The sequence below is a fragment of the Oncorhynchus tshawytscha genome, linkage group LG05 (assembly GCF_018296145.1).
Source record: "Oncorhynchus tshawytscha isolate Ot180627B linkage group LG05, Otsh_v2.0, whole genome shotgun sequence".
Classification (NCBI taxonomy): Eukaryota; Metazoa; Chordata; class Actinopteri; order Salmoniformes; family Salmonidae; genus Oncorhynchus; species Oncorhynchus tshawytscha.
Genome location: NC_056433.1, coordinates 62150352 through 62176606, shown reverse-complemented (window position 1 = coordinate 62176606; position 26255 = coordinate 62150352). Strand labels below are relative to the sequence as shown.

The window sequence follows — 26255 nt, the reverse complement described above, 5'->3', positions numbered from 1 at the left end:
CTTCCAAAGTTGGAGCAAAGTGGCTTAAGGACAACAAAGTAAAGGTATTGGAGTGGCCATCACAAAGCCCTGACCTCAAACCTATAGAACATTTGTGGAGAGAACTGAAAAAGCTTGTGTGAGCAAGGAGGCCAACAAACCTGACTCAGTTACACCAGCTCTGTCAGGAGGAATGAGCCAACATTGACCCAACTTTTTGTGGGAAGCTTGTGGAAGGCTACACAAAACATTTGACCCAAGTTAAACAATTTAAAGGCAGTGCTACCAAATACTAATTGAGTGTATGTAAACCTCTGACCCACTGGGAATGTGATGAAAGAAACAAAAGCTGAAATAAATCATTCTCTCTACTATTATTCTGACATTTCACATTCTTAAAATAAAGTGGTGATCCTAACTGACCAAAGACAAGGAATTTTTACTTGGATTAAATGTCAGGAATTGTGAAAAACTGAGTTTAAATGTATTTGGTTAAGGTGAATATAAACTTCCGACTTCAACTGTATGTGTGTGTCTGAGCGAGGGAGAGTGTATGTGGTGTGTGTGCATCCAGATAGACAATAGATGCATTAGAAAGGGCTGAGACAGCAGAAAGAACAGACCAGAGTAATTGAAGCCTAGAGAAATGAAACAAAGCAACAGAGAGATGTAGCTGGTGAAAAGTAAAGATTGATGTGTTTGTGTGGCTGGGATGGGGTGGGGGGAAGAGGGGGGATGTGTGCAGTGTGTCTTCACAGGATCAGAGAAAGAATGGCTTGGGAAAAGATTTAGTTTGAAGTAAACAAGACAGCTATACGCCTCCAGTTTTTCCAATAGTACAGTATGTGAACTAACTCTCGTGTGTGTCTCTTTCTCTCTCTATCTCTTTCTCCTCCTCTCTCTGCACATCTTTCTGTAGGTATGTGAACACCCTGCTGAAGCTGGTTCCCCAGGTCTTGTCCCTGCAGGAGCAGCTGAGAGAGGCCATCCAGAACGGAGACATGGAGACATCACACGGAATCTGTCGCATTGCTGTCGCACTGGGCGAGAACCACTCCAGGTGTGTGTGTTTGTTGGTCCCCAAAAGGCCCTTATGAGTACACTAAACACAATTGTGTATGCGCTATCCCCTCTAAATCATCAACCAATCATTCCTTTCACTTCCCCTCCTCACACTCCTTGGTGACATAATTGATTAATTATCACAAACCAATCAAGAAATAATCAGATAAGATGACGTGTTCAGCTCCAAGTGCAGGCCAACCCTGGTAAACAAGCTGTTGGTTTGTTATTGTGTTGTTCTGCAGGGTCTCCCAAGGCCTCATGTCTCGCTGTGTATGTCAATATCTCCAGTCTGAACCTTTCACCTGTCACTCTGTCTAGAGAACCTGCCCTGCCTGTCCCACCCCACCCCACCTCACTCTATCTAGAGAACCTGCCCTGCCTGTCCCACCCCACCCCACCTCACTCTATCTAGAGAACCAGCCCTGCCTGTCCCACAACACCTCACTCTATCTAGAGAACCTGCCCTGCCTGTCCCACCCCACCTCACCTCACTCTATCTAGTGAAACAGCTCTGCCTGTCCCACCCCACCTCACCTCACTCTATCTAGAGAACCTGCCCTGCCTGTCCCACCCCACCTCACTCTATCTAGAGAACCTGCCCTGCCTGTCCCACCCCACCTTACTCTATCTAGAGAACCAGCCCTGCCTGTCCCACCCCACCTCACCTCACTCTATCTAGTGAAACAGCTCTGCCTGTCCCACCCCACCTCACCTCACTCTATCTAGTGAAACAGCTCTGCCTGTCCCACCCCACCTCACTCTATCTAGAGAACCAGCCCTGCCTGTCCCACCCCACCTCATCTCACTCTATCTAGTGAAACAGCTCTGCCTGTCCCACCCCACCTCACCTCACTCTATCTAGAGAACCTGCCCTGCCTGTCCCACCCCACATCACTCTATCTAGAGAACCAGCCCTGCCTGTCCCACCCCACCTCATCTCACTCTATCTAGTGAAACAGCTCTGCCTGTCCCACCCCACCTCACCTCACTCTATCTAGAGAACCTGCCCTGCCTGTCCCACCCCACCTCACTCTATCTAGAGAACCTGCCCTGCCTGTCCCACCCCACCTCACTCTATCTAGAGAACCAGCCCTGCCTGTCCCACCCCACCTCACTCTATCTAGAGAACCTGCCCTGCCTGTCCCACCCCACCTCACTCTATCTAGAGAACCTGCCCTGCCTGTCCCACCCCACCTCACCTCACTCTATCTAGTGAAACAGCTCTGCCTGTCCCACCCCACCCCACCTCACTCTATCTAGAGAACCTGCCCTGCCTGTCCCACCCCACCTCACTCTATCTAGAGAACCAGCCCTGCCTGTCCCACCCCACCTCACTCTATCTAGAGAACCAGCCCTGCCTGTCCCACCCCACCGCACTCTATCTAGAGAACCTGCCCTGCCTGTCCCACCCCACCTCACTCTCCTTAACTACTGACCTAGTTTACTTGGCTCTGTCCGTTTCTCTCACTTACTCTCTCGCTCCCATTTTCTCTCTCTCTCTCTCAGAGCTCTTTTGGAGCAGGTAGAGCACTGGCAGGGTTTTCTGGCTTTGGTCAACATGATCATGTTCTGTACTGGGATACCAGGACACTACCCAGTCAACGAGACAACCAGCTCCCTCACACTCACTTTCTGGTACACACTACAGGTATGCACCCTAACCCCTGCACTGTAACCCAGTCCCTACACTTTAACCCATGACACTAACGTTACACCCAAACCCCTGCACTGTAACCCAGTCCCCTACACTTTAACCCATGACACTAACGTTACACCCTAACCCCTGCACTGTAACCCAGTCCCCTACACTTTAACCCAGGTCACTAACGTTACACCCTAACCCCAACTAACCTGTTCAGAATACCATCACTTAACAGCACACACTTTCTCTATTTCCAGGACGACATCATGTCGTTTGACCCTGAGAGACAGGCGGTGTATCTGCAGGTTTATAGACCAGTGTATTTCCAGCTGGTGGATGTTCTGCTGCATAAAGCCCAGTTCCCCTCTGACCAGGAGTATGCATCATGGTCCTCAGATGAGAAGGAACAGTTCAGAATCTACAGGTACACGAGTGTGTGTTTGTGTGTGTGTGTGTGTGAGGATTTGCTGACCGGTCTATTGGTCAGCAGGTGAGTGTGTGTGATTGTACCAGCCTGTAAGTTAAGTGGCAGCTGAGAGGGCACGGATGAAAACATTTGTCTGAGTAACAGATCATCAGATGCTCAGAAGCACATTACTAACAGCACAGTATGAAATCAAGCCCTGCTGTTAGTCCCTGCAGAGTTAAATGGTACCTTCTATTTCAAATGCTCCGAATACAACAGGTGTAAACCTTACAGTGAAATGCTTACTTATAAGCCCTAACTAACAATACTTTTTTTGTAGGTATTTACTAAAAACTGCAAGAGATAAGAAAAACAAATAATTAAAGAGCAGCAGTAAAATAACAATAGCGAGGCTATATACAGGGGGTACCGGTGCGGGGGCACCGGTGTCGTGGTAATTGAGGTTGTATGTACATGTAGGCAGAGTTATTAAAGTGACTATGCATAGATAATAACAGAGAGTAGCAGCAGTGTAGAAGAAGGGGGGTGCAAATAATATGGGTAGCCATTTGATTAGCTGTTCAGGAGTCTTATGGCTTGGGTGTAGAAGCTGTTTAGAAGCCTCTTGGTCCTAGACTTGTCGCTCCGGTACAGCTTGCCGTGCGGTAGCAGAGAGAACTGTCTATGACTAGGGTGGCTGGAGTCTTTGACAATTTTTAGGGCCTTCCTCTGACACCGCCTGGTATAGAGGTCCTGATGGTTGGAAGCTTTGCCCCGGTGATGTACTGGGCCATACGCACTACCCTCTGTAGTGCCTTGCGATCAGAGGCCGAGCAGTTGCCATACCAGGCAGTGATGCAAACCGTCAGGATGCTCTCGATGGTGCAGCTGTAAAACCTTTTGAGGATCTGAGGACCCATGCCAAATCTTTTCAGTTTCCTGAGGAATAGGTTTTGTCGTGCCCTCTTCACGACTGTCTTGGTGTGCTGATTTCAGGTGTAAACCAGGGATGCAAACTAGGCACATATTGGCAAAATTCGCTGTTTTGAATCCAAAATAGGTGACCTACGTGATCCGTGTAGATCCGATGAGAAAATATCACTACTGGCTGTAAGCGAACGAGTGATTCGCGTTTGGAGCAATACTGGCTGCTGTATCCAAGGCTCAGCCAATCGTTTATATAACAGCAGAATGCAGCGCAGCACGCTGTTGAAGAAAGAAGACATCAGGGGACGCGCGCTCTGGAAAGGCAGCGCGTCCCCTGAACGATAAGGAAGAGGTTAGGTGAGAAGCCTGACCACGGAGACTGGGTGAGAAGGTGATGAAGCATACTTCATGAGCTGTAACCGAAAACTACTGGCATTTGGAAAGTTTGAGATGAGGGAGAAAGTGGTGGAACAAGTATTAGCATTGTTAAGTATTTTGCTAGCTGGATCCTATTTTCCCGTTAGCTAGCCAGAGAAATGTTGAGCAACATTAGCCAACTTATTTGATCACATAATAGAGTTTATGGTGTGAAAAATGGCTTTCTAATAAAGTAACGTTAGCTAGCTAATGTGGTTAACTAGCTAACGAACTAACCAGCTATTTTTTAACTAATGTTTTCCCTCTACAGTATGTGGTTAATTTTCGGAATGAGAGAATTAAGTAAAAATGAGGCGTTGCTTGTTATTAAACAAGTGGATTCAGGAATCCAGTGTATCTGGAGCTGGGCCTGGCTTATTAAACAACTGGATGCCATTATAGAGTTGAAAGGAACACTAAAAACTTTCCCTCTTTCTCGCTTTTGCTGGCATATTGTAGAACAGATGTACACTTTTTGCCTGTGGACAATGTAATAATGTGCAGTGTAGCCCAAAGATATTGTTTTGTTGAACTTGACAGTAACACATGTGAGTGAGGGGGGTTATTACATGTTTTACTCAGTGAACGTTATCTTTGCACACATGTAGCCTTGTGCACTTGATCAATGTCTATAGTGGCCACTATAATAGAGCAAAAATAGAATGCCTGTTTGTTTCATTCTATTTCTACTTTAAGATGTTTTTTTCCCCCCAAGTGCAATATGTATGTGTGGTCACAAGCGTTCTATTATAAAGGCTGTCATGGCTAACTGTAATATCAGTGTATTGTTTTTTTTTCTCAAGACTTGAGTGTCATTTGCAGTAAAGTCTAGGCAACAAATAACATTGGATTGCTTTCTTTACATTTTTTAGCTGTGTGTTATGTTCACAGTAACCACGTTTTATTTTACACACAGAGACTGATCATGTAGGTCATATTATTTGTTGTTTAATTAGTTAAAGCCTACATTTCCCCCGAGCAGGGACTTTTTGCATGTTTCAATGCAACAACAAAAAAAGTATCACTAGTTTGCATCCCTGGCAACACATGATTTGTACATGTTAACTCAATAGAAAAAAGCAGTGGACTAAAAAAAGAACCTTGAAACACATCACTTTCCCCCATAGTATTGATAGTTCCACCTCTATAACAAAACCTTGCCTTCTGTTGGTAACACGTGTGTTCCAGGGTGGATATCTCCGACACTCTGATGTATGTGTATGAGATGCTAGGAGCTGAGCTGCTCAGTAACCTGTATGAGAAACTAGGACGAATACTGACCAACACAGAACAAGCCTCGTCATGGCAGGTACAGTGTACACACACACACACACACACACACACTGAACACCCACGCACTGTCTGAAGCCGTTTGTCTCTTCCAGCATACAGAAGCGTTGTTATATGGGTTCCAGTCGATAGCGGAGACAATAGATGTCAACTACTCTGATGTCATCCCAGGCCTGATTGGACTCATCCCCAGAATTAGCATCAACAACATCCAACTGGCCGACACCGTTATGTTCACTATAGGTATTGATACGGTCATAGCTGTCATTTCTTTGTGTCTTGTTCATCCAGGGAATCACAAGGAGAAAAAAAAAATTGGACAGGAAAAGTGTCGGGATTCACCTAGCTGTCATGATTTGGGGCTGTACAAATGTTTGATGTATTAGAATAATTGATTATGCTTATGTTATATTAATAGAAGAGGATGGGTTATAAGGTCATTCACTCACTCAATGTGTGACTAAGACAACTCTGCAGGGGAGTGAAGGAGATAAGACTAGGTAAACATTCCACAATAAATCAACTTTGGGGGAAGGGGACATTTACTGCTAAGTGTAGCTAACAGTAAAGGCCCTGTTTATACAGCTTTGTAGGCATGGTTTTGGTCCCAGGAGTAGAGGATGATGATGTAGGCAGTGACATCACCAGGGCGTGACTTAGGGTTTAATAAAACCACTGGAGACCTTTTGTTGCATGCAGAACTTACTCAGAAACGTGCGTGCTATGTTCCTGTTTGTCAACTTCTGTCTGCAATTGCATGAATAAAGGTTTTTGAATGATTTAATTAAATATATTGTCATAATGCTAATTTCAACAATGAACCAATGATTGACAAAGGACGGCGTAAGGAACGAACCCTAACAAAAGCATCAGACTCCTTTGTTTGTCTCCTGTAGCGTACAGTGTTACTGTCTTAAATTCTTTCATCCACTGTGTTCCTCCCTCCCTGTAGGAGCTCTAGCAGAGTGGTTGGCAGACCACCCGGTTATGTTGAGTAGTGTTTTACCTCTGGTACTCCAGGCCTTGGGGAACCCAGACCTCTCCGTCTCCTCTGTCTCCACACTCAAGAAGATCTGCAGAGAATGCAAATTCGACCTGCCGCCCTACGCTACAAATATAGTGGCTGTATCACAGGTTTGTGTGTGTGCTGTATATCACATTTCATGTTTTATTACATTTGCGTCAATATAAATCATTCTACTGATACATCTGCTATCCTCTCCTCTTCACAGGAGGTGCTGATCAAGCAGATTCACAAGGTCAGTTCTAGTCCTGTCTGTAAATAATGCAAGCCAAAATCCCAATGTGCCAACTCACTAGACCCACTCTAAACATGTATAATGAAAGTCTGGGACAGTGTCAAAATTCAAATAACTTTATTATCTGCGCATTTACTACATGCAACAAGGAGCGTATTCAATAAAATAAAATTTAGCACAGGAAGTTTACACCAGACAATAGAATGAGTCAGCCCATTCTGTCATGAAAACAAAGAGCAAGGTTAGAGCTGGTGACAAGACTGATGGATGGCAGCTAGCAAACAGCACTTACACAAAGAGTCACATTATCTTTCAAAGGCCTGGAAATGTATAATGTTCTCTCTCCCTCCCTCTTCCTCTCTCTCTTCCTCCCTCTTCCTCTCTCCCCTCTTCCTCCTCCTCCTCTCTCTTCCTCACTCTACCTCTCCTCCCTTCCTCTCTCCCACTTCAGACCAGTCAGTGTATGTGGCTGATGCAGGCCTTGGGCTTCCTGCTGTCTGCTCTGCCTGTGGAGGAGATACTAAGGAACCTGCACTCCCTCATTACACCCTACATACAGCAACTTGAGAAACTAGCGGATGAGACGGTACACACACACACACACACACACACACACACACACACACAACACACACTGTGGTAACTGTTAAAGTGTCATACTTACCTCTCTATTGGACTGGGGCCATATGAACAGACCTTGTGTCTGCATGGATGCAACACATACTCTCGCTCTCTCTCTCGGTCTCTGTCTCTGTTGGACTGTGTCCATATGAACAGTTGAACATTTCTCTGTGGGACCAGATTGGCTTCATCACTAAGCAATGGGCTACTGAATCACAGGGACATAAGACACACCCACTCTGACACAGCACACACACACACACCAGATTCTTACTTTATTAAATGTCACATCTAATGAATCTGGGCCTTCATATAGGAGCTAAAAATAGGGTTTTGACATTTTCTTAAAATAAGGAGCTGACATGAACTAAAAATAAGGATGTGACATTATCAGTGTTGAATTAGTCTTTCTCCCCTGATCTATTGTTCTGGAGTCAGCAGAGACCTGAGTGTCTGGGTGAAAAGAGATGGCAGTTCAAATGAAGAGTTTCATCTCTCTCTCTCTCTCTCTCTCTCTCTTTCAATTCAAGGGGCTTTATTGACATGGGAAATATATGTTAACATTGCCAAAGCATGTGAAGTAGATAATATACAAAAGTGTTATAAACGATAACAATGAACAGTAAACATTACACTCACAGAAGTTCCAAAATAATAAAGACATTACACATGTCGTATTATGTACAGTTGAAGTCAAAGTTCACATACACTTAGGTTGGAGTCATTAAAATTTGGTTTTCAACCACTCCACAAATGTCTTGTTAACAAATTATAGTTTTGGCAAGTCGGTTAGGACATCTACTTTGCGCATGACACAAGTAATTTTTCCAGCAATTGTTTACAGACAGATTATTTCACTTATGATTCACTGCATCACAATTCCAGTGGGTCAGAAGTTTACAAACACAGGTTGACTGTGCCTTTAAACATCTTGGAAAATTCCAGAAAATGATGTCATTGCTTTAGAAGCTTCTGACAGGCTCATTGACATAATTTGAGTCAATTGGAGGTGTACCTGTGGATGTATTTCAAGGCCTACCTTCAAACTCAGTGCCTCTTTGCTTGACATCATGGGAAAATCAAAAGAAATCAGCCAAGACCTCAGAAGAAAAATTGTAGACCTCCACAAGTCTGGTTCATCATTGGGAGCAATTTCCAAACGCCTGAAGGTACCACGTTCATCTGTACAAACAATAGTACGCAAGTATAAACACCATGGGACCACGCAGCCGTCATAACGCTCAAGAAGGAGACGCGTTCTGTCTCCTAGAGATGAACGTACTTTGGTGGCTATGCTATACTCACTGAGTTTGTACATCGTCAAAGCTTTCTTTAAGTTTGGGTCAGTCAGTGGTCAGGTATTTTGCCACTGTGTACTCTCTGTTTAGGGCCAAATAGCATTCTAGTTTGCTATGTTTTTTTGTGAATTCTTTCCAATGTGTCAAGCAATTATCTTTTTGATTTCTCATGATTTGGTTGGGCCTAATTGTGTTGCTATCCTGGGGCTCTGTGGGGTGTGTTTGTGAACAGAGCCCCAGGACCAGCTTGCTTAGGGTACTCTTCTCCAGATTCATCTCTCTGTAGGTGACGGCTTTGTTATGGAAGGTTTGGGAATCGCTTCCTTTTAGGTGGTTGTAGAATTGAACGTCTCTTTTCTGGATTTGTATAATTAGTGGGTATCGACCTAATTCTGCTCTGCATGCATTATTTGGTGTTTTACGTTGTACACTGAGGATATTTTTGCCGTATTCTCCATGCAGAGTCTCAATTTGGTGTTTGTCCCATTTTGTGAATTCTTGGTTGGTAGCGGACCCCAGACCTCACAACCATAAAGGGCAATGGGTTCTATAACTGATTCAAATATTTTTAGCCAGGTCCTAATTGGTATGTTGAACTTTATGTTCCTTTTGATGACATAGAATGCCCTTCTTGCCTTGTCTCTCAGATCGTTCACAGATTTGTGGAAGTTACCTGTGGCGCTGATGTTTAGGCCAAGGTATGTATAGTTTTTTGTGTGCTCTGGGGCAACGGTGTCAAGATGGAATTTGTGGTCCTGGCGACTGGACCTTTTTTGGAAGACCATTATTTTGGACTTACTGAGATTACTGTCAGGGCCCAGGTCTGGCAGAATATCTAGGTGCTGCTGTTGGCCCTCCTTGGTTGTTGACAGAAGCACCAGATCATCAGCAAACGGTAGACATTTGACTTCAAATTCTAGTAGGGTGAGGCCGGGTGTTGCAGACTGTTCTAGTGCTTCTGTCAACAACCAAGGAGAAGTGATTTTTATGTTGAAGAGAGTGGGGCTTAAGCTGCACCCCTGTCTCACCCTATGGCCCTGTGGGAAGAAATGTGTGTTTTTTGCCTATTTTAACCGCACACGGATTTTATGATGATGTTGTATGTTTTTCCCCCAACACCACTTTCCATCAATTTGTTTAGCAGACCCTCACGACAAAAATTGTGTCGAAGGCTATTTTGAAGTCAACAAAGCATGAGAAGACTTTGCCTTTGTTTTGGTTTGTTTGTTTGTTTGTCAATTAGGTATGCAGGGTGAATACGTGGTCTGTCGTACGATAATGTGGTAAAAATCCAATTTGACATTTGCTCAGTACATTGTTTTCACTGAGGAAATGTACTAGTCTGCTCTTAATGATAATGCAGAGGATTTTCTCAAAGTTGCTGTTGACGCATATCCCACGGTAGTTATTGGGGTCAAATTTGTCTCCACTTTTGTGGATTGGGGTGATCAGTCCTTGGTTCCAAATATTGGGGAAGATGCCAGCGCAAAGGATGATGTTAAAGAGTTTTAGTATAGCCAATTGGAATTTGTTGTCTGTATATTTTATCATTACATTGAGGATACAATCAACACAGGCCTTTTTGGGTTGGAGGATTTTTATTTTGTCCTGTAGTTCATTCAAGGTAATTGGAGAATCCAATGGGTTCTGGTAGTCTTTAATAGTTGATTATAAGATTTGTATTTGATCGTGTATATGTTTTTGCTGTTTGTTCTTTGTTATAGAGCCAAAAAGATTGGAGAAGTGGTTTACCCATATATCTCAATTTTGGATAGATAATTCTTCATGTTGTTGTTTGTGTAGTGTTTTCCAATTTTCCCAGAAGTGGTTAGTCTATGGATTATTCAATTACATTGAGCTTTCTGTTTTAAATTTTTAGATTTGATAGGGAAGCTGAGAGGTCAAATATACTGTTAAGGTTTTCTACTGCCAGGTTTACACCTTCACTATCACAGTAGAACGTTTTGTCCAGGAAGTTGTCTAAAAGGGATTGAATTTGTTGTCTAATTGTTTTTTGGTAGGTTTCCACACTACAATCCTTCCATCTATAGCATTTCTTAATATTACTCAGTTCCTTTGGCTTTGATGCCTCATGATTGAGTATTGCACTGTTAAAGTAGTGTGTGATTTTGCTGTGATCTGATAGAGGGGTGTCAGTGGGCTGCCTGTGAACGCTCTGAGAGAGTCTGGGTTGAGGTCAGTGATAAAGTAGGCTACAGTACTACTGCCAAGAGATGAGCTATAGGTGTACCAACCATGGGAGTACCCTAGAAGCCTACCATTGACTATGTATATGCCCAGCATGCAACAGACCTGCAGGAGTTGTGACCTGTTTTTGTTGGTTATGTTGTCATAGTTGTGCCTAGGGGGCATATGGGGGAGGGAATGCTGTCACCTCCTCTCTGCCTCTCCTCTCGCTGCCGGTCACACTCCCTCTCTGCCTCTCCTCTCGTCTGCCTGTCTCTCTCCTGTCTTTCTCCTCCTCTGCCTCTCCTCTCTCTCTCGCTGCCGGTCTCACTCCCTCTCTGCCTCTCCTCTTGCTGCCTGTCTCTCTCGCTCTCCTCTCTGCCTCTCCTCTCGCTGCCTGTCTTTCTCGCTCTCCTCTCTGCCTGTCCTCTCGCTGCCTGTCTCTCTCGCTCTCCTCTCGCTGCCGGTCTCACTCCCTCTCTGCCTCTCCTCTCGCTGCCTGTCTCTCTCGCTCTCCTCTCTGCATGTCCTCTTGCTGCCTGTCTCTCTCGCTCTCTTCTCTGCATGTCCTCTCGCTGCCTGTCTCTCTCGCTCTCCTCTTGCTGCCTGTCTCTCTCGCTCTCCTTCTCTGCATGTCCTCTCGCTGCCTGCTCCTGTCTCTCGCTCGCTCTCTCTGCATGTCCTCTCGCTGCCTGTCTCTCTCGCTCTCCTCTCTGCCTCTCCTCTCACTGCCTGTCTCACTCCCTCTCTGCCTCTCCTCTCGCTGCCTGTCTCTCTCGCTCTCCTCTCTGCCTCTCTTCTGCGCTGCCGGTCTCACTCCCTCTGCCTCTCCTCTTGCTGCCTGTCTCTCTCGCTCTCCTCTCTGCCTCTCCTCTCGCTGCCTGTCTCTCTCGCTCTCCTCTCTGCCTCTCCTCTTGCTGCCTGTCTCTCTCGCTCTCCTCTCTGCCTCTCCTCTTGCTGCCTGTCTCTCTCGCTCTCCTCTCTGCCTCTCCTCTTGCTGCCTGTCTCTCTCGCTCTCCTCTCTGCCTGTCCTCTCGCTGCCTGTCTCTCTCGCTCTCCTCTTTGCCTCTCCTCTTGCTGCCTGTCTCTCTCTGCTGTCTCTTCTCTGCCTCTCTCTCCTCTGCTGCCTGTCTCTCTCGCTCTCTTCTCTGCATGTCCTCTCGCTGCCTGTCTCTCTCGCTCTCCTCTTTGCCTCTCCTCTCTCTGCCTGTCTCTCTCGCTCTCTTCTCTGCATGTCCTCTCGCTGCCTGTCTCTCTCGCTCTCTTCTCTGCATGTCCTCTCGCTGCCTGTCTCTCTCGCTCTCCTCTCTGCATGTCCTCTCGCTGCCTGTCTCTCTGTCCTCTCTCCTCTCTGCCTCTCCTCTTGCTGCCTGTCTCTCTCGCTCTCCTCTCTGCCTCTCCTCTCGCTGCCTGTCTCTCTCGCTCTCTTCTCTGCATGTCCTCTCGCTGCCTGACTCTCTCTCTCCTCCCTGCCTTCTTTCTCCTCTCTGCCTGTCTCTCTCTGCCTCTCCTCTCGCTGCTTGTCTCTCTCTCTCCTCTCTGCCTCTTGCTGCTTTGATGCCTCCTCTCGCTGCCTCTCCTCTCACTGCCTCTCTCTCTCTCCTCTTGCTGCCTCTCTCTCTCCTCTCTGCCTCTCCTCTCGCTGTCTCTCACCCCTCTGCCTCTCCTCTCGCTGTCTTTCTCCTCTGCCTCCTCTCGCTCTCCACTCTGCCTCTCCTCCTCTTGCTGCCTCTCTCCTTTCTCTGCCTCTCTTGCTATCTTTCTCTCTCTGCCTCCTCTCGCTGTCTCTCTCTGCTCTGCCTCTCTGCCTCTGCTCTCGCTGCCTGTCTCTTTCTCTCCCTCTCTCTCCCTTTCTACCTGTCTGGTTGTGTGATTTATAGCCATGACGTCAGACTAGGGAATCAGGTTGTCTGTGCAGCCTGACAAACACTGGCACCTTGAGGCAAGAGGTGAAACTGCACATCCACTATATTGTAAGCTACAGTACAACCATTGTCTGTTTTTATGCATTTAGGGTGGCATTCTGACTTAAGATCTGGACACTCGACTCAAATTTTCACCCATTGATGTCAGTGAATGATTTGGGTATAAGTCCAAGTTGCACACACCTATCTCAACTCTGAAAAGTGTGTGTGTGTGTTCAGTAGCAACATTGCTCATTAAGCGAAGGGAGTCAGACCAGCTGCATTACACCTCCCTTGTACGCCACAGTTCCATTGTCATGGATACAGAGCGGTGATTAAATCGGTACTAACAAAGCTTTAATTAGTGTTGTCACCCTGGAGAGTGTGTGTCTGAAATCTGCAGAAAGAAGAGGCCATCAACTGACTGACGCACCCAAAATCATCTCTTGTCTCTTTCACTTCTTTAGAAGAAGTTCTGTCCTTTTCACTTCATCCCTCTCTCTTTCATGTTCTTTCACGGTCTCTCTTTTTGTTTCACTTGTTAAGACATGGCAAATCTTGTTTGTCTGTCTCCCTGAAGCTAATGACTTACTTTCTCGTCTTTCTCTCCCTCCCTCATCCCTCTCTCCAGCCCAACCCGTCCAATAAACTAGCGATAATCCACATCCTGGGTCTGTTATCTAATCTCTTCACTACGCTGGACATCAGCAAGCAGGAAGACGAATCAGGAGAGGGCACAGCGCCACCTGTCAAAACAGCCCCGCCACCACCAGGACCTAACCCGGTGAGAGACATCACCATCAACACCCAGGCACACGCCAGCTCAGTGGGAGTGTTTAGCGTTGTCTAGGTTACTCAAACTAACCGGTGTGTGTTCTAGGTGGTGGTGGTCCTACAGCAGGTCTTTGCTCTCATTCAGACGGTCCTCAGCAAGTGGCTCAATGACTCTCAGGTGGTGGAGGTGAGACAAGCACACACTGGACAGACCTATAGTGATGTTTTAATATCTGAAGCATAAGAAAATCTGACCTGAATAAGCTGAAAATGAACAGTTTCACTCTCCCCTATTTCCCTCCCTCCTCCCAGGCCGTGTGTGCTATCTTTGAGAAGTCGGTGAGGACTCTCCTCCATGACTTTGCCCCCATGGTGTCTCAGCTCAGTGAGATGCTAGGACAGATGTACAGTACCATACCACAAGCTTCAGCACTGGACCTCACACGACAGGTACACACACACACACACGCTTGAACACACTCACGCCAACACAATACACACGCATCAGAGGCACACACACACAAACACCTTAACCAGTGTGAAACCATCTGTGGTTGTATTTGACAGATGGTCCATATATTTGCCAGTGAGACGGACAACTTCCCTCCCATCAAGGCTCTATTTGAGCTGGTTACCTCGGTAACACTCTCCATCTTCCAGCAAGGTAGGGGGTCCTGCAGGGGAGGGGTGTGAAAAATGTCTGTTTTTCTTTTGGGTGATTTTGATTGACAGGAAACCTGCACACACCTGCTTTCAGCAGCAGGGGAAATACAATGGATGCATCTCAGTAGTCTAAAGTCCTTGTCTCCTCTCCTTGGAGCTGGACAGTTGAAAACACCTATTGCATCATATTGCAGTGTTTTTAGATGAGTGCAGATGAAGGGGAGGCAATGAGGAGAGGAAGTCACGTTAGATTATTGATATGCATCCTCTGTCCTCCTGTGCTGCTATAGAGAATTAGAAAAGAAAAGCATTAGAAGGAAGTTCTGTTTTTCACACTGACATTATCCAGTGGTTATCTGAATACTGTCCAGCTCTCTCTTCTCCCTTTTTAGTTGTCCTCTCATTCCCTACTCCCCCTCTTCTGCTTTGACTGTGTTTGATTGATAATGGCTGCCTCTCCTGCTTTCTTGAACTCTTTCTTTCTGAGCAGGTGACCTTAAATGTTACACTGTGGCCTGTATCTTATACAGTATGGTGCAACGTTACAGAATGTTGTTGCAGAACAACGTTCATATAGAAATGTATTGTGTAGAATAGACAGCCCTCTCGGTTTTACAGAATGGAATTGTGTGTGCTCTATACATTGCATTTCTATCTGGGTTGCACCCCACTGAATAAGCCTGTAAGGTTGGGGTTGGGGCTTGTTTGGAGTCTGGGAACAGTAAAGGGAATGGTTGCCTCCCAAGTGTTCACCTTTTGGGGGGTGGGTAGGGGTCAGGGGTTCTATTGACCCAATCCCAAATTGACCCCCAGCCCCTACCCCCTTGGCACATGGATGGTTGTAAGCCACACAGAAAAATATCATATTGCCTATCGTATGACATTGCAAGCCCCTAGGGTGTATAGTCTAGAAGAGAATCATAGGGGCTAGTCCAGGGGAAGGAGGTAGAGGCAAGGGGTTGATTTGGGACTGGACGCCCCTTTTTCTCTGAAGCGTCACAGAGGTGCCTCCTGGGTTCCCCACTCCAAACCCACTTTTGTTATTTTTAGGTTTGTTCCTTCTCTCGTTACTACTTTCTTTTTTATCTCCAAACGGAACCCATGTTTTCTCTCTCTACCTGTTTTCTGTTCGTTCAACCGCTCCTGTTTTTCTGAGACTCTTCCAAAGCTTCACACGCCCCTCCTCCCTCTCTCTCCCCCTTTGTTTGTTCTTTACTCACGTGTGACAATTATTTCAATGAGATCTTTTCTGTTCTCTTTTCTTTCCACATGACTGTTGAATCGGTTGAGTTGCTGTTTGTATATTATTATTATTATTCTCTTTATGATTTGTTAAGTTTCATCTTTATTATATTTTAGGACCCAGGGATCATCCTGATATTGTTGATTCATTTATGCAACTCCAAGCTCAGGTGTGTTTTTGGTTTCTTATTTCATTCACTTTGGGTTTCTCAATCTCTCTCTCGCTGTCTCTCTCTCTCGCTGTCTCTCTCTCTCGCTGTCTCTCTCTCTCGCTGTCTCTCTCTCTCGCTGTCTCTCTCTCTCGCTGTCTCTCTCTCTCGCTGTCTCTCTCTCTCGCTGTCTGTCTCTCTCTCTCTCGCTGTCTCTCTCTGTCTCTTTGTCCCTCTTGCTTTTTGTCTCTCTCTCTATCTCTCTCTTGTAATCTCTAGCTCTCTCTCTGCTCTCTTTCTGTTTGTTAAAAAGGGTCCTAGGGCGACCCATCATAATGGCAGGGCAGAGAATGGACAGTAGGTGGCGCTATTGAAGGACCGACTGTCTTCTTCAATACTCAGGGCTCTAACCAGAAGCTACACCTTTGTCTGAAGATGAGGGAGTTCGGTTCAGAGTTCACCAAGGTCATGTCCAGTAGGCAAAAAACAAGAGAATGTTTTGAAAGGAGGAGGGACAAACTGAACGTGTCCAATAAGAAACATTTTCATGTTCAGTTGTCCTACTGAACACGACCCTGGGATGTAGTTCTAGAGGTCGACCGATTATGATTTTTCAACGCCGATACCGATTAATCGGCCGATTTGTTTTATTTTTAATAATAATTGTAATAATGACAATAACAACAATACTGAATGAACACTTATTTTAACTTAATATAATACATCAAAATCAATTTAGCCTCAAATAAATAATGAAACATGTTCAATTTGGTTTAAATAATACAAAAACAAAGTATTGGAGAAGAAAATAAAAGTGCAATATGTGCCATGTAAGAAAGCTAACGTTTAAGTTCCTTGCTCAGAACATGAGAACATATGAAAGCTTGTGGTTCCTTTTAACATGAGTCTTCAATATTCCCAGGTAAGAAGTTCTAGGTTGTAGTTATTATAGGACTATTTCTCTCTATGCGATTTGTATTTCATATACCTTTGACTATTGGATGTTCTTATAGGCACTTTAGTATTGCCAGTGTAACAGCATAGCTTCCGTCCCTCTCCTCGCTCCTACCTGGGCTCGAACTAGGAACACAACAGCCACCCTCGAAGCATCGTTACCCATCGCCCCACAAAAGCCGCGGCCCTTGCAGAGCAAGGGGAACAACTACTCCAAGTCTCAGAGCGAGTGACGTTTGAAACGCTATTAGCGCGCACCCCGCTAACTAGCTAGCCTTTTCACATCGGTTACACCAGCCTAATCTCAGGAGTTGATAGGCTTGATGTCATAAACAGCGCAATGCTTGAAGCATTGCGAAGAGCTGCTGGCAAAACTCACGAAATGCTTATGAGCCTGCTGGTGCCTACCATCGCTCAGTCAGACTCCTCCTACAAATCATAGACTTAATTATAACATAATAACACACATAAATACGAGCCTTAGGTCATTAATATGGTCGAATCCATAAACTGTCATCTAGAAAAACAAAGTTTATTCTTTCAGTGAAATACGGAACCGTTCCAGTTAAGCAGTTAACCCACTGTTCCTAGGCCGTCAGTGAAAGTAAGAATGTGTTCTTAACTGACTTGCCTAGTTAAATAAAGGTGTTTAAAAAAAAATTCAAACGGCCAAATCGGTGTCCAAAAATACAGATTTCCGATTGTTATGAAAACTTGAAATCGGCCCTAATTAATCGCCCATTCCGATTAATTGGTCGACCTCTATGTAGTTCCCAGTGACCTTACTGGTTAGAATCCCAGAGCCACGCCCCTTTTCTGGTGTAATTCCAGCCCAGTGCCAATCAAAGCCCAAATTAATTAATATTCCATTAATTAATCAATTCAGGTGAATTGGTTGCCCTCTTTTTTTAATTTTTGTCTTCCTTCTACATTCTTATTCCTTTAATCTTTGGATAGATCTGATCTCCTCTCCTCTTCCCTCTGTCCCCCTCTCCTCCTCCATCCTGAATGAGTTACTTACAGTATCAGTTGTATTTATCCGTACATGTACTTTACTTACTTATGTTGCATATTCAATCCAACCAGGCCAAAAAAGGGAGGAAAAAATAGTGTATCAGAATGAAATTGATACAAAAGCTACAGAACCATCATTGCCTTTAGTTTGACTTAAGTTTGGAATAATTTTCTATTTTTGTTTTTCTCCAGTTTGTTTGCCGAGTTTGCATTGGAGCAGAGTTGTGTACTTACTCTATGAATGGTAGTTTGTCGTAGGGAGAGTGGGGTAGTCTAGCCTGGTAGCTTCATCTGTTTACCTGCTATAGACAACTCCTTTAGCCCAACTCACATTAACTCCCCCTCAAGGATTTAAAAACATTGGATGGGTGTAAGAAACACTTTGTCTACACCAATCCAATGCTGTTAAATCCCAGATGGGTAGTGAACGAGATCACACATCAGGGAGAATCAGAATTTGCCTCTTGTTGTTCAGCTCGGACTACAAGTTGTTCCTGACCTTGTGGGTAAACAGCTGAACATGGCAATGACAAAGGAGTTGTCTAAAGCAGACAGTTCTGTCTACGAGGCTAGAAGAGTGGTGGTGGAGGGGGGGGGGAGCAGAGAGAGGGTGTACCCATGGAGTAGGGGCACAGACTCCTGCCCTGTGTCATGCCTCTGTCTGCCTCCTCCTACTGTAGGCCCTCAAACGGAAGCCAGATCTCTTCTTGTCTGAGAGTCTTGACGTGAAAGCTGTGTTCCATTGTGGTAAGTGTGTGTCTCTTTGCTTCCAACAAGCACACTGATCATTGTGTGTGTGTTGCCGCGTCCCTTTTAACATGCACACTGTAAAACTGTTAGAAAGTGTTTAAAGGTCAACTGCCCCTTAGGCCATTTAAATCCAGAGAAGTTGGTTCTATGTGGCATGGATGTGAGTTAGAAACATTCATTCTAGTGTCAAAATTGACTTCAAAGTGTAAATCGGATATATTTGGACATAAAGTCAGTCTCGTCCAAAACTGAATTTTGTAAGGGAGTTTGTCACATGTTTACTTGCCCAGTGCTCACTAACACAAGAGAAGCAGCTGTGCTAATTAAGCTCTATCTTAATGCTGCACGCGCTCTATCCAATCACAGCATCCAGAACCTCCAGACAGTGAGACAGACCTGTTCTTTATAAAGCGTATCAGACTGATGTTTGATAGTGTTAATCACGCAAGTCTGCCACTTTTGGGGCAAAATTAGAATTGAGACGATCAGAGCGCACTTGTATCATAACTGCAACCTGTCAATATTCCAAAATCCATTTGCGAGCATCTTGTGTCCCCCGCGACCTGCTTTGTAACATGATTCCCTATGAAACACTGCCAGATAGACACACTCTGGTTATAGGGAGAAAGTTGTAAAAAACACAACAGCACTGAAGTACACGCATTGCCACTCGCCTGTGGTGAACATAGAGTTGGAACTTAGCTAGCAAGTGATTTTGGGCACTGATGAACAATGTGTAGCTTGTGCTTTATTTACGATAGTTTCACAGCTTGCAGATTATGAAGTTGTAGACATGTTATCATTCTCAGAAAAAAAGTTACTTGCGAAATACTGCACCAAACACCTTAGCGAGATGTAAAATTGACTAAGATCTCCTCTGCAAAAACTTCTAAATTAATTACAGATTTCTTGATTTTCTTAGATTAATTCTGACAATTGATAGGAAGTGACTATTTTGAGGAAGACGCTATGTTGTTGCTACGCTGACTCATGAGGGACAAACAACAGTACCTGCCAGGGTAGGAGATAATAACACACCCAGATCAAACCACACCACCAAGACGACTCTCGTTTGTCTTCAGTCATGGCCACTTAATGAGCAATCTTTCAAACGAGGCCAAATCAGGAAGTGCAGTCGCCCTTTAAATAGTTTAAATAGTATTAGCTTTTGTATTTTTATGTTTCTTTAAATCCCCCCCCTCCTCTCTCTCCTGTAGGAGTACTGTCACTCAAATTCCCAGAGGCTCCAACAGTGAAGTCTACCTGCTTGTTCTTTGTGAGTATACACACACACACATGCCCCTCTGTATTTATTTGGACAGTAAAGCTAAACATTTTTTATTTTGCTCTATACTCTAGCATTTTGGATTTGAGATCAAATGTATTTTAGTAAAGAATGTCACCTTGTATTTGAGGGTATTTTAATATCTGTTTTGCTGTTTAGAAATGAAAGAACTTTATGTACAGTAAACTGCAAATGCATCCAACAAGTTTGTAGTCACAAGCTTGATGTAGTCATTACGTGCTAGGAATATGGGACCAAATACTAAACTTTTGACTACATTAATACACCATAAGTGAATATGTCCAAATACTTATGACACCTTCAAATGGGGGGACTAGATATGCAGGAAAATACCCTCAAATAAAAGGTGACATTCTGGACTTTTGCCTAATTTGATAAACTCCAAAATGTTGGAGTATAGTGCCAAGGTTTTAGCTTTACTGTCCAAATAAATACAGAGGGAACTGTATGCTTTTGGTTAACCAAGGTGGATCTTGTTGAAATGTGTTCTTAGTTTTGTGGTTCTCTCTGATTGTCCCTGTGTGTGTGCCGTAGACTGAGTTGTTGCCCCGTTGCTCAGATGTGCCCCCAGTGGCCAGAGTGGTGCAGGAGGATGGAAAACTACTGCTGCAGGCTGTACTAGAGGTAAACCTACATGCATCCTCGCTAATGTATTTTAGATGTCCTACCGTATACTGAAACATATCACCTTATTGACTGGTCTTTCCTCTCTCTCTCCAGGCAATCGGGGGAGGTTCATCTCGTAGTCTGATGGACCAGTTTGCTGAGGTGCTGTTCAGTCTCAATAAGCACTGTTTCCCTCTTCTCACTGTGTGGCTGAAAGAGGCGCTGCAGGCAGCAGGCTTCCCCTCCACTAGGGTCACCACAGAACAGAAGGACACCTTCACCCAACAGATACTCAGGTACCACACACATACTTGCTCACTCACCTAGGCAATGCTGCTGTTAGCTTTTCTTTCTGTGTCTGACCCCATCTCTCTCCTCCCGCTCTCCCTCTAGAGAGCGAGTCAATAAGCGGAGGGTGAAGGACATAGTAAAGGAGTTTACACTAGTCTGCAGAGGGCTTCACGGGACCGAGTACGCCGCTGAATACTGACCCTGACCTTGCCACGACTTCCCCAGGCTGGATGCCACGGTACCACAGTACCCACAAACCCCTCAACACTGGAGTTTTCCTTGGACGATTGAAACTAGACCCTCCCCCTAGAACAGAAAACAGCTCCCCATACAGGCCAACCATTGGACAAATGGTGCTCTATCACACCACTCAACGGTCTGACGAAGGCTGCTGTCCTTCTTTCCTCTCTTTCCCCCTGTCTCTCTTTCTCTCCTTCCCTTTTGTGACTTCAACTCCCAGCATGCCCTCTCTTCACCCTCTTTCTCTCCTTTCTCTCTCTGTTGTTGCATTGGGATCATCTGTGGCTCAGAGGCTGTTTCCCTGCTGTTTCCTGGTTGTTTAGCATCTGAGATGATAGTGGTACTGTACCTGCTGTCCGTAGCTAGCTAGTTTACCTTTGTATCTTTGGAAAGAACTAAATAAATATACATTACCAATCAAAGGTTTGGACACACCTACTCATTCAAGGTTTTCTTTATTTTTACTATTTTCTGCATTGTAGATTAATAATGAAGACATCAAAACTATGAAATAACACATATATAGAATTATATAGTAACCAAAAAAGTGTTAACCAAATCAAAATATATTTTATATTTGAGATTCTTCAGAGTAGCCACCCTTTGCGTTGATGACAAATTTGCACACTCTTGGCATTCTCTCAACCAGCTTCACCTGTAATGCTTTTCCAAAAGTCTTGAAGGAGTTCCCACATGCTGAGCACTTGTTGGCTGCTTTTCCTTCACGCTGCGATCCAACTCATCCCAAACCATCTCAATTGAGTTGAGGTTGGGTGATTGTGGAGGCCAGGTCATCTTATGCAGCACTCCATCACTCTCCTTCTTGGTCAAATAGCCCTTACACAGCCTGGAGGTGTGTTGGGTTATTGTTCTGTTGAAAAACAAATGATAGTCCCACTAAGCGCAAACCAGATGGGATGGCATATTGCTGCAGAAAGCTGTGGTAGCCATGCTGGGTAAGTGTGCCTTGAATTCGAAATAAATCTGTGTCACCAGCAAAGCACCATTACACCTCCTCCATGCTTCACGGTGGGAACCGCACATGCAGAGATAATCCGTTCACCTACTCTGCGTCTCACAAAGACACGGCAGTTGGAACCAAAAATCTCAAATTTGTACTCATCAGACCAAAGGACAGATTTCCACCAGTCTAATGTTCATTGCTCGTGTTTCTTGTCCCAAACAAGTCTATTCTTCTTATTGGTGTCCTTTAGTAGTGGTTTATTTGCAGCAATTCGACCATGAAGGCCCTGAGTCACAGTCTCCTCTGAACAGTTGATGTTGAGATGTGGCTGTTACTTGAACTCTGTGAAGCATTTATTTGGGATGCAATTTCTGAGGCTGGTAACTCTAATGAACTTATCCTCTGCAGCAGAGGTAACTCTGGGTCTTCCTTTCCTGTGGCGGTCCTCATGAGGGCCAGTTTCATCATAGTGCTTGATGTTTTTTGTGACTGCACTTGAAGAAACGTTCAAAGTTCTTGATGTTTCTGTTTGACTGACCTTCATGTCTTAAAGTAATGGACTGTTGTTTCTCTTTGCTTATTTGAGCTGTTCTTGCCATAATATGGACTTGGTCTTTTACCAAATAGGGCTATCTTCAGTATACCTTGTCACAACACAACTGATTGGCTCAAACGCAGAAATTCCACAAATTAATTTTTAACAAGGCACACCTGTAAAATTGAAATGCATTCCAGGTGACTACATCGTGAAGCTGGTTGAAAGAATGCCAAGAGTGTGCAAAGCTGTCATCAAGGCAAAGGGTAGCTACTTTGAAGAATCTCAAATATATTTAATTTTTTTAATACTTTTTTGGTTACTACATGAGTCCATGTGTGTTATCTTATAGTTTGTTTTCACTATTATTCTACAATGTAGAAAATAGTATATTAAAAAAACCTTGAATAAGTAGGTGTCCAAACCTTTGACTGGTACTGTGTGTATGTATGTATGTGTATATATATATATACACGCATACCTACATACATACATACAGTTGAAGTAGGAAGTTTACATACACCTTAGCCAAATACATTTAACCTCAGTTTTTCACAATTCCTGACATGTAATCCTGGTAAAAAATTCCCTGTCTTAGGTCAGTTAGGATCACCACTTTATTTTAAGAATATGAAATGTCAGAATAATAGAGATTGATTTATTTCAGCTTTTGTTTCTTTCATCACATTCCCAGTGGGTCAGAAGTTTACGTACACTCAATTGGTATTTGGTAGCATTGCCTTTAAATTGTTTCACTTGGGTCAAACGTTTCGGCTAGCCTTCCACAAGCTTCCCACAATAAGTTGGGTGAATTTCTGCCCATTCCTCCTGACAGAGCTGGTGTAACTGAGTCAGGTTTGTAGGCCTCCTTTCTCGCACCTGCTTTTTCAGTTCTGCCCACACATTTTCTATGGGATTGAGGTCAGGGCTTTGTGATGGCCACTCCAATACCTTGACTTTGTTGTCCTTAAGCCATTTCTCCACAACTTTGGAAGTATGCTTGGGGTCATTGTCCATTTGGAAGACCCATTTGCGACCAAGCTTTAACTTCCCGACTGATGTCTTGATGTTGCTTCAATATATCCACATAATTATCTTTCTCATGACGCCATCTATTTTGTGAAGGGCACCAGTCCCTCCGGCAGTAAAGCAGCTCCACAACATAAGGCTGCCACCCCCGTGTTTCACTGTTGGGATGGTGTTCTTCGGCTTGCAAGCCTCCCCCTTTTTCCTCCAAACATAACGATGGTCATTATGGCCAAACAGTTCTATTTTTGTTTCATCAGACCAGAGGGCATTTCTTCAAAAAAGAATATGATCTTTGTCCCCATGTGCAGTTGCAAACTGTAGTCTGGCATTTTTATGGTGGTTTGGAGCATTGGCTTCTTCCTTGCTGAGCGTCCTTTCAGGTTATGTCGATATAGGACTTGTTTTACTGTGGATATAGATACTTTTGTACCCGTTTCCTCCAGCATCTTCACAAGGTCCTTTGCTGTTGTTCTGGGATTGATTTGCACTTTTCGCACCAAAGTACGTTCATCTCTAGGAGACCTAGAACGTCTCCTTCCTGAGCGGTATGACGGCTGTGTGGTCCCATGGTGTTTATACTTGCGTACTATTGTTTTAACAGTTGAACGTGGTACCTTCAGGCGTTTGGAAATTGCTCCCAAGGATGAACCAGACTTGTGGAGGTCTACAATTTTTTTTCTGAGGTCTTGGCTGATATCTTTTGATTTTCCCATGATGTCAGGCAAAGAGGCACTGAGTTTGAAGGTAGGCCTTGAAATACATCCACAGGTACACCTCCAATTGACTCAAGTGATGTCAATTAGCCTATCAGAAGCTTCTAAACCATGACATCCTTTTCTGGAATTTTCTAAGCTGTTTAAAGGCACAGTCAACTTAGTGTATGTAAACTTCTGACCCACTGGAATTGTGATACAGTGACTTATAAGTGAAATGATCTGTCTGTAAACAATTGTTGGGAAAAATTACTTGTCATGCACAAAGTCCTAACTGACTTACCAAAACTATAGTTTGCTAACAAGAAATTTGTGGAGTGTTTGAAAATCTAGTTTTAATGACTCCAACCCAAGTGTATGTAAACTTCATATATATATTTATACACACACACACACACACACACACACCTATATAACGAAACAAAGGGGGTGCCAGTCCTGCTGCTAAACAGGAAGAGAGAGGGACCAATGACGGAACAGGATTCTGTGGACTGACACATATTAACAGCATACCGTATACCATACAACACCGACTCACACTCCCCAAAGCTCTTACGTTTGCCAAAATTATTTTGGAATGTCATGTGAACTAGTCTATTTTGATATTTGCCTTTATGGGGAATTATGTGCCGATTGAAGGTTGAACCATTGACCAACTAGACTAAAGCAGAGGATTATACTGTGCTGTCCTGCCCCTGTCCAGCGCTACACACACACACACAACTGTAGTTTCCTTAAGAGTCTAGAATGTCCAATGATCGATCAATGAGGAGGGAGAAGAGGTGACGAAGAGAGTGATGCAGAGGTTGGTGAGATGAGTGTTGTGAGGGGAGGGGAAGGAATACATGAGGGTGTGTTGTCCTATCTGTGGACTGTACAGTCACTGTAGTCGTGCAACTCGATTAATCATGTTGTGTGTGTAGGGGAGTGTGTGCAGTGTCGATGCAGTGTGCATGAGTGTGAGCAAATGTCTGCCTCCCCACTTGTTGAGTGCACTTATATCGGACCTTCATCACTTTCTCCTACCAAACACAGACACCCCCTCCCCTTTTAAACACAGATCCCGTCCCTCCATTTGACACTCTCTTAGTCCTCCTCTACATACAGTACATATACTGAGTACTCCACTTAAATGTTCTCTGCTCACAACACACAAGAACTGCAACAGTCCACTAACCTCCATATTTCCTGGATTGACTGACCAGTCCTAACCATTGACTTGATGAACTCATTAGTATGATCTATAAACCAGTAGAACAAACTACACACCGTACTGCTCTTAACCAGTGCTTGTCAACAAGCAACCTGAGTCCTATCACCCAACCGGGTGTCTTCCTAGAACGAGACTGAGAGGGGTAGTCAGTGATGTCATAAAGATTATTCAGGAAGTGTATTTGCAGTTGGAGACTGATGGAATGGAACTCTTCTCTGTGAATGGAATTGAGACTGCGTCTGAAATGACTTCATGAAAATAGATGGCAATCAGAGAATAGGGTACCATTTAGGATGGATGAAACGATTGGAGCAGCTGGCTCCCATGTGTACTTCCTGCTTCCTTATGACATCACCTCTGTCCAATCCCTCTTTGTGTCACTAGGTGCCTGCAGACATGTAGCATGTGTGTGTTTTTGGGGTACGGGGTGGGGTTGGGTGGGTGGTTTTTGGGAGATTATGAAATACTGTGAGTGTGACGCTGTGAGATAATGCTCTGGGTACAAGTTGGCCATTAGATAAAGATCTAGGATCAGCTTACCCTCAGTGGGTCCTCAATTTAACCACATGGACTGAAGATGCAAGACTGACTTCAGATCAGTGTCTAGGGTTGACTGCATCCTATGGTCAAGGGAACTGTCTGAGAGTATGTTTGTCACTGACAAAGAGAGAGGAGGAGGAGGGTTGGAGCGGGGATGAAATGTACATTGTTTCTTTTTTGTACCATGTTTTAATTTATTAAATATATCTGATGGCGAGTCGTGTTTGTGTGTGTGTGCGCGGGCGCGCGCACTTCCTACTGGCCAGTATGTTAGGTC

At 44.4% G+C, this 26255-nt stretch overlaps 1 protein-coding gene across 2 annotated transcripts in view; it reads left to right on the top strand.

Moving 5' to 3' along the window:
- The window catches only part of ipo13b (importin 13b), a 46967-nt gene extending 25469 nt beyond the window's left edge, over positions 1–21498 (top strand). For both annotated transcript variants that reach the window (XM_024421736.2, XM_024421737.2), the window contains exons 7-24: positions 899–1039; positions 2551–2692; positions 2944–3110; positions 5625–5745; positions 5822–5969; positions 6679–6860; positions 6959–6985; positions 7437–7571; positions 13627–13779; positions 13876–13956; positions 14082–14219; positions 14337–14433; positions 15792–15844; positions 18472–18538; positions 19759–19817; positions 20382–20471; positions 20568–20749; positions 20847–21498. In XM_024421736.2, coding sequence (XP_024277504.1) covers positions 899–1039; positions 2551–2692; positions 2944–3110; positions 5625–5745; positions 5822–5969; positions 6679–6860; positions 6959–6985; positions 7437–7571; positions 13627–13779; positions 13876–13956; positions 14082–14219; positions 14337–14433; positions 15792–15844; positions 18472–18538; positions 19759–19817; positions 20382–20471; positions 20568–20749; positions 20847–20943 — 2080 coding nt within the window. In that variant the 3' untranslated portion in view covers positions 20944–21498. The remainder of the gene's footprint in view (positions 1–898; positions 1040–2550; positions 2693–2943; positions 3111–5624; positions 5746–5821; positions 5970–6678; positions 6861–6958; positions 6986–7436; positions 7572–13626; positions 13780–13875; positions 13957–14081; positions 14220–14336; positions 14434–15791; positions 15845–18471; positions 18539–19758; positions 19818–20381; positions 20472–20567; positions 20750–20846) is intronic.
- Positions 21499–26255: the final 4757 nt, after the last annotated feature.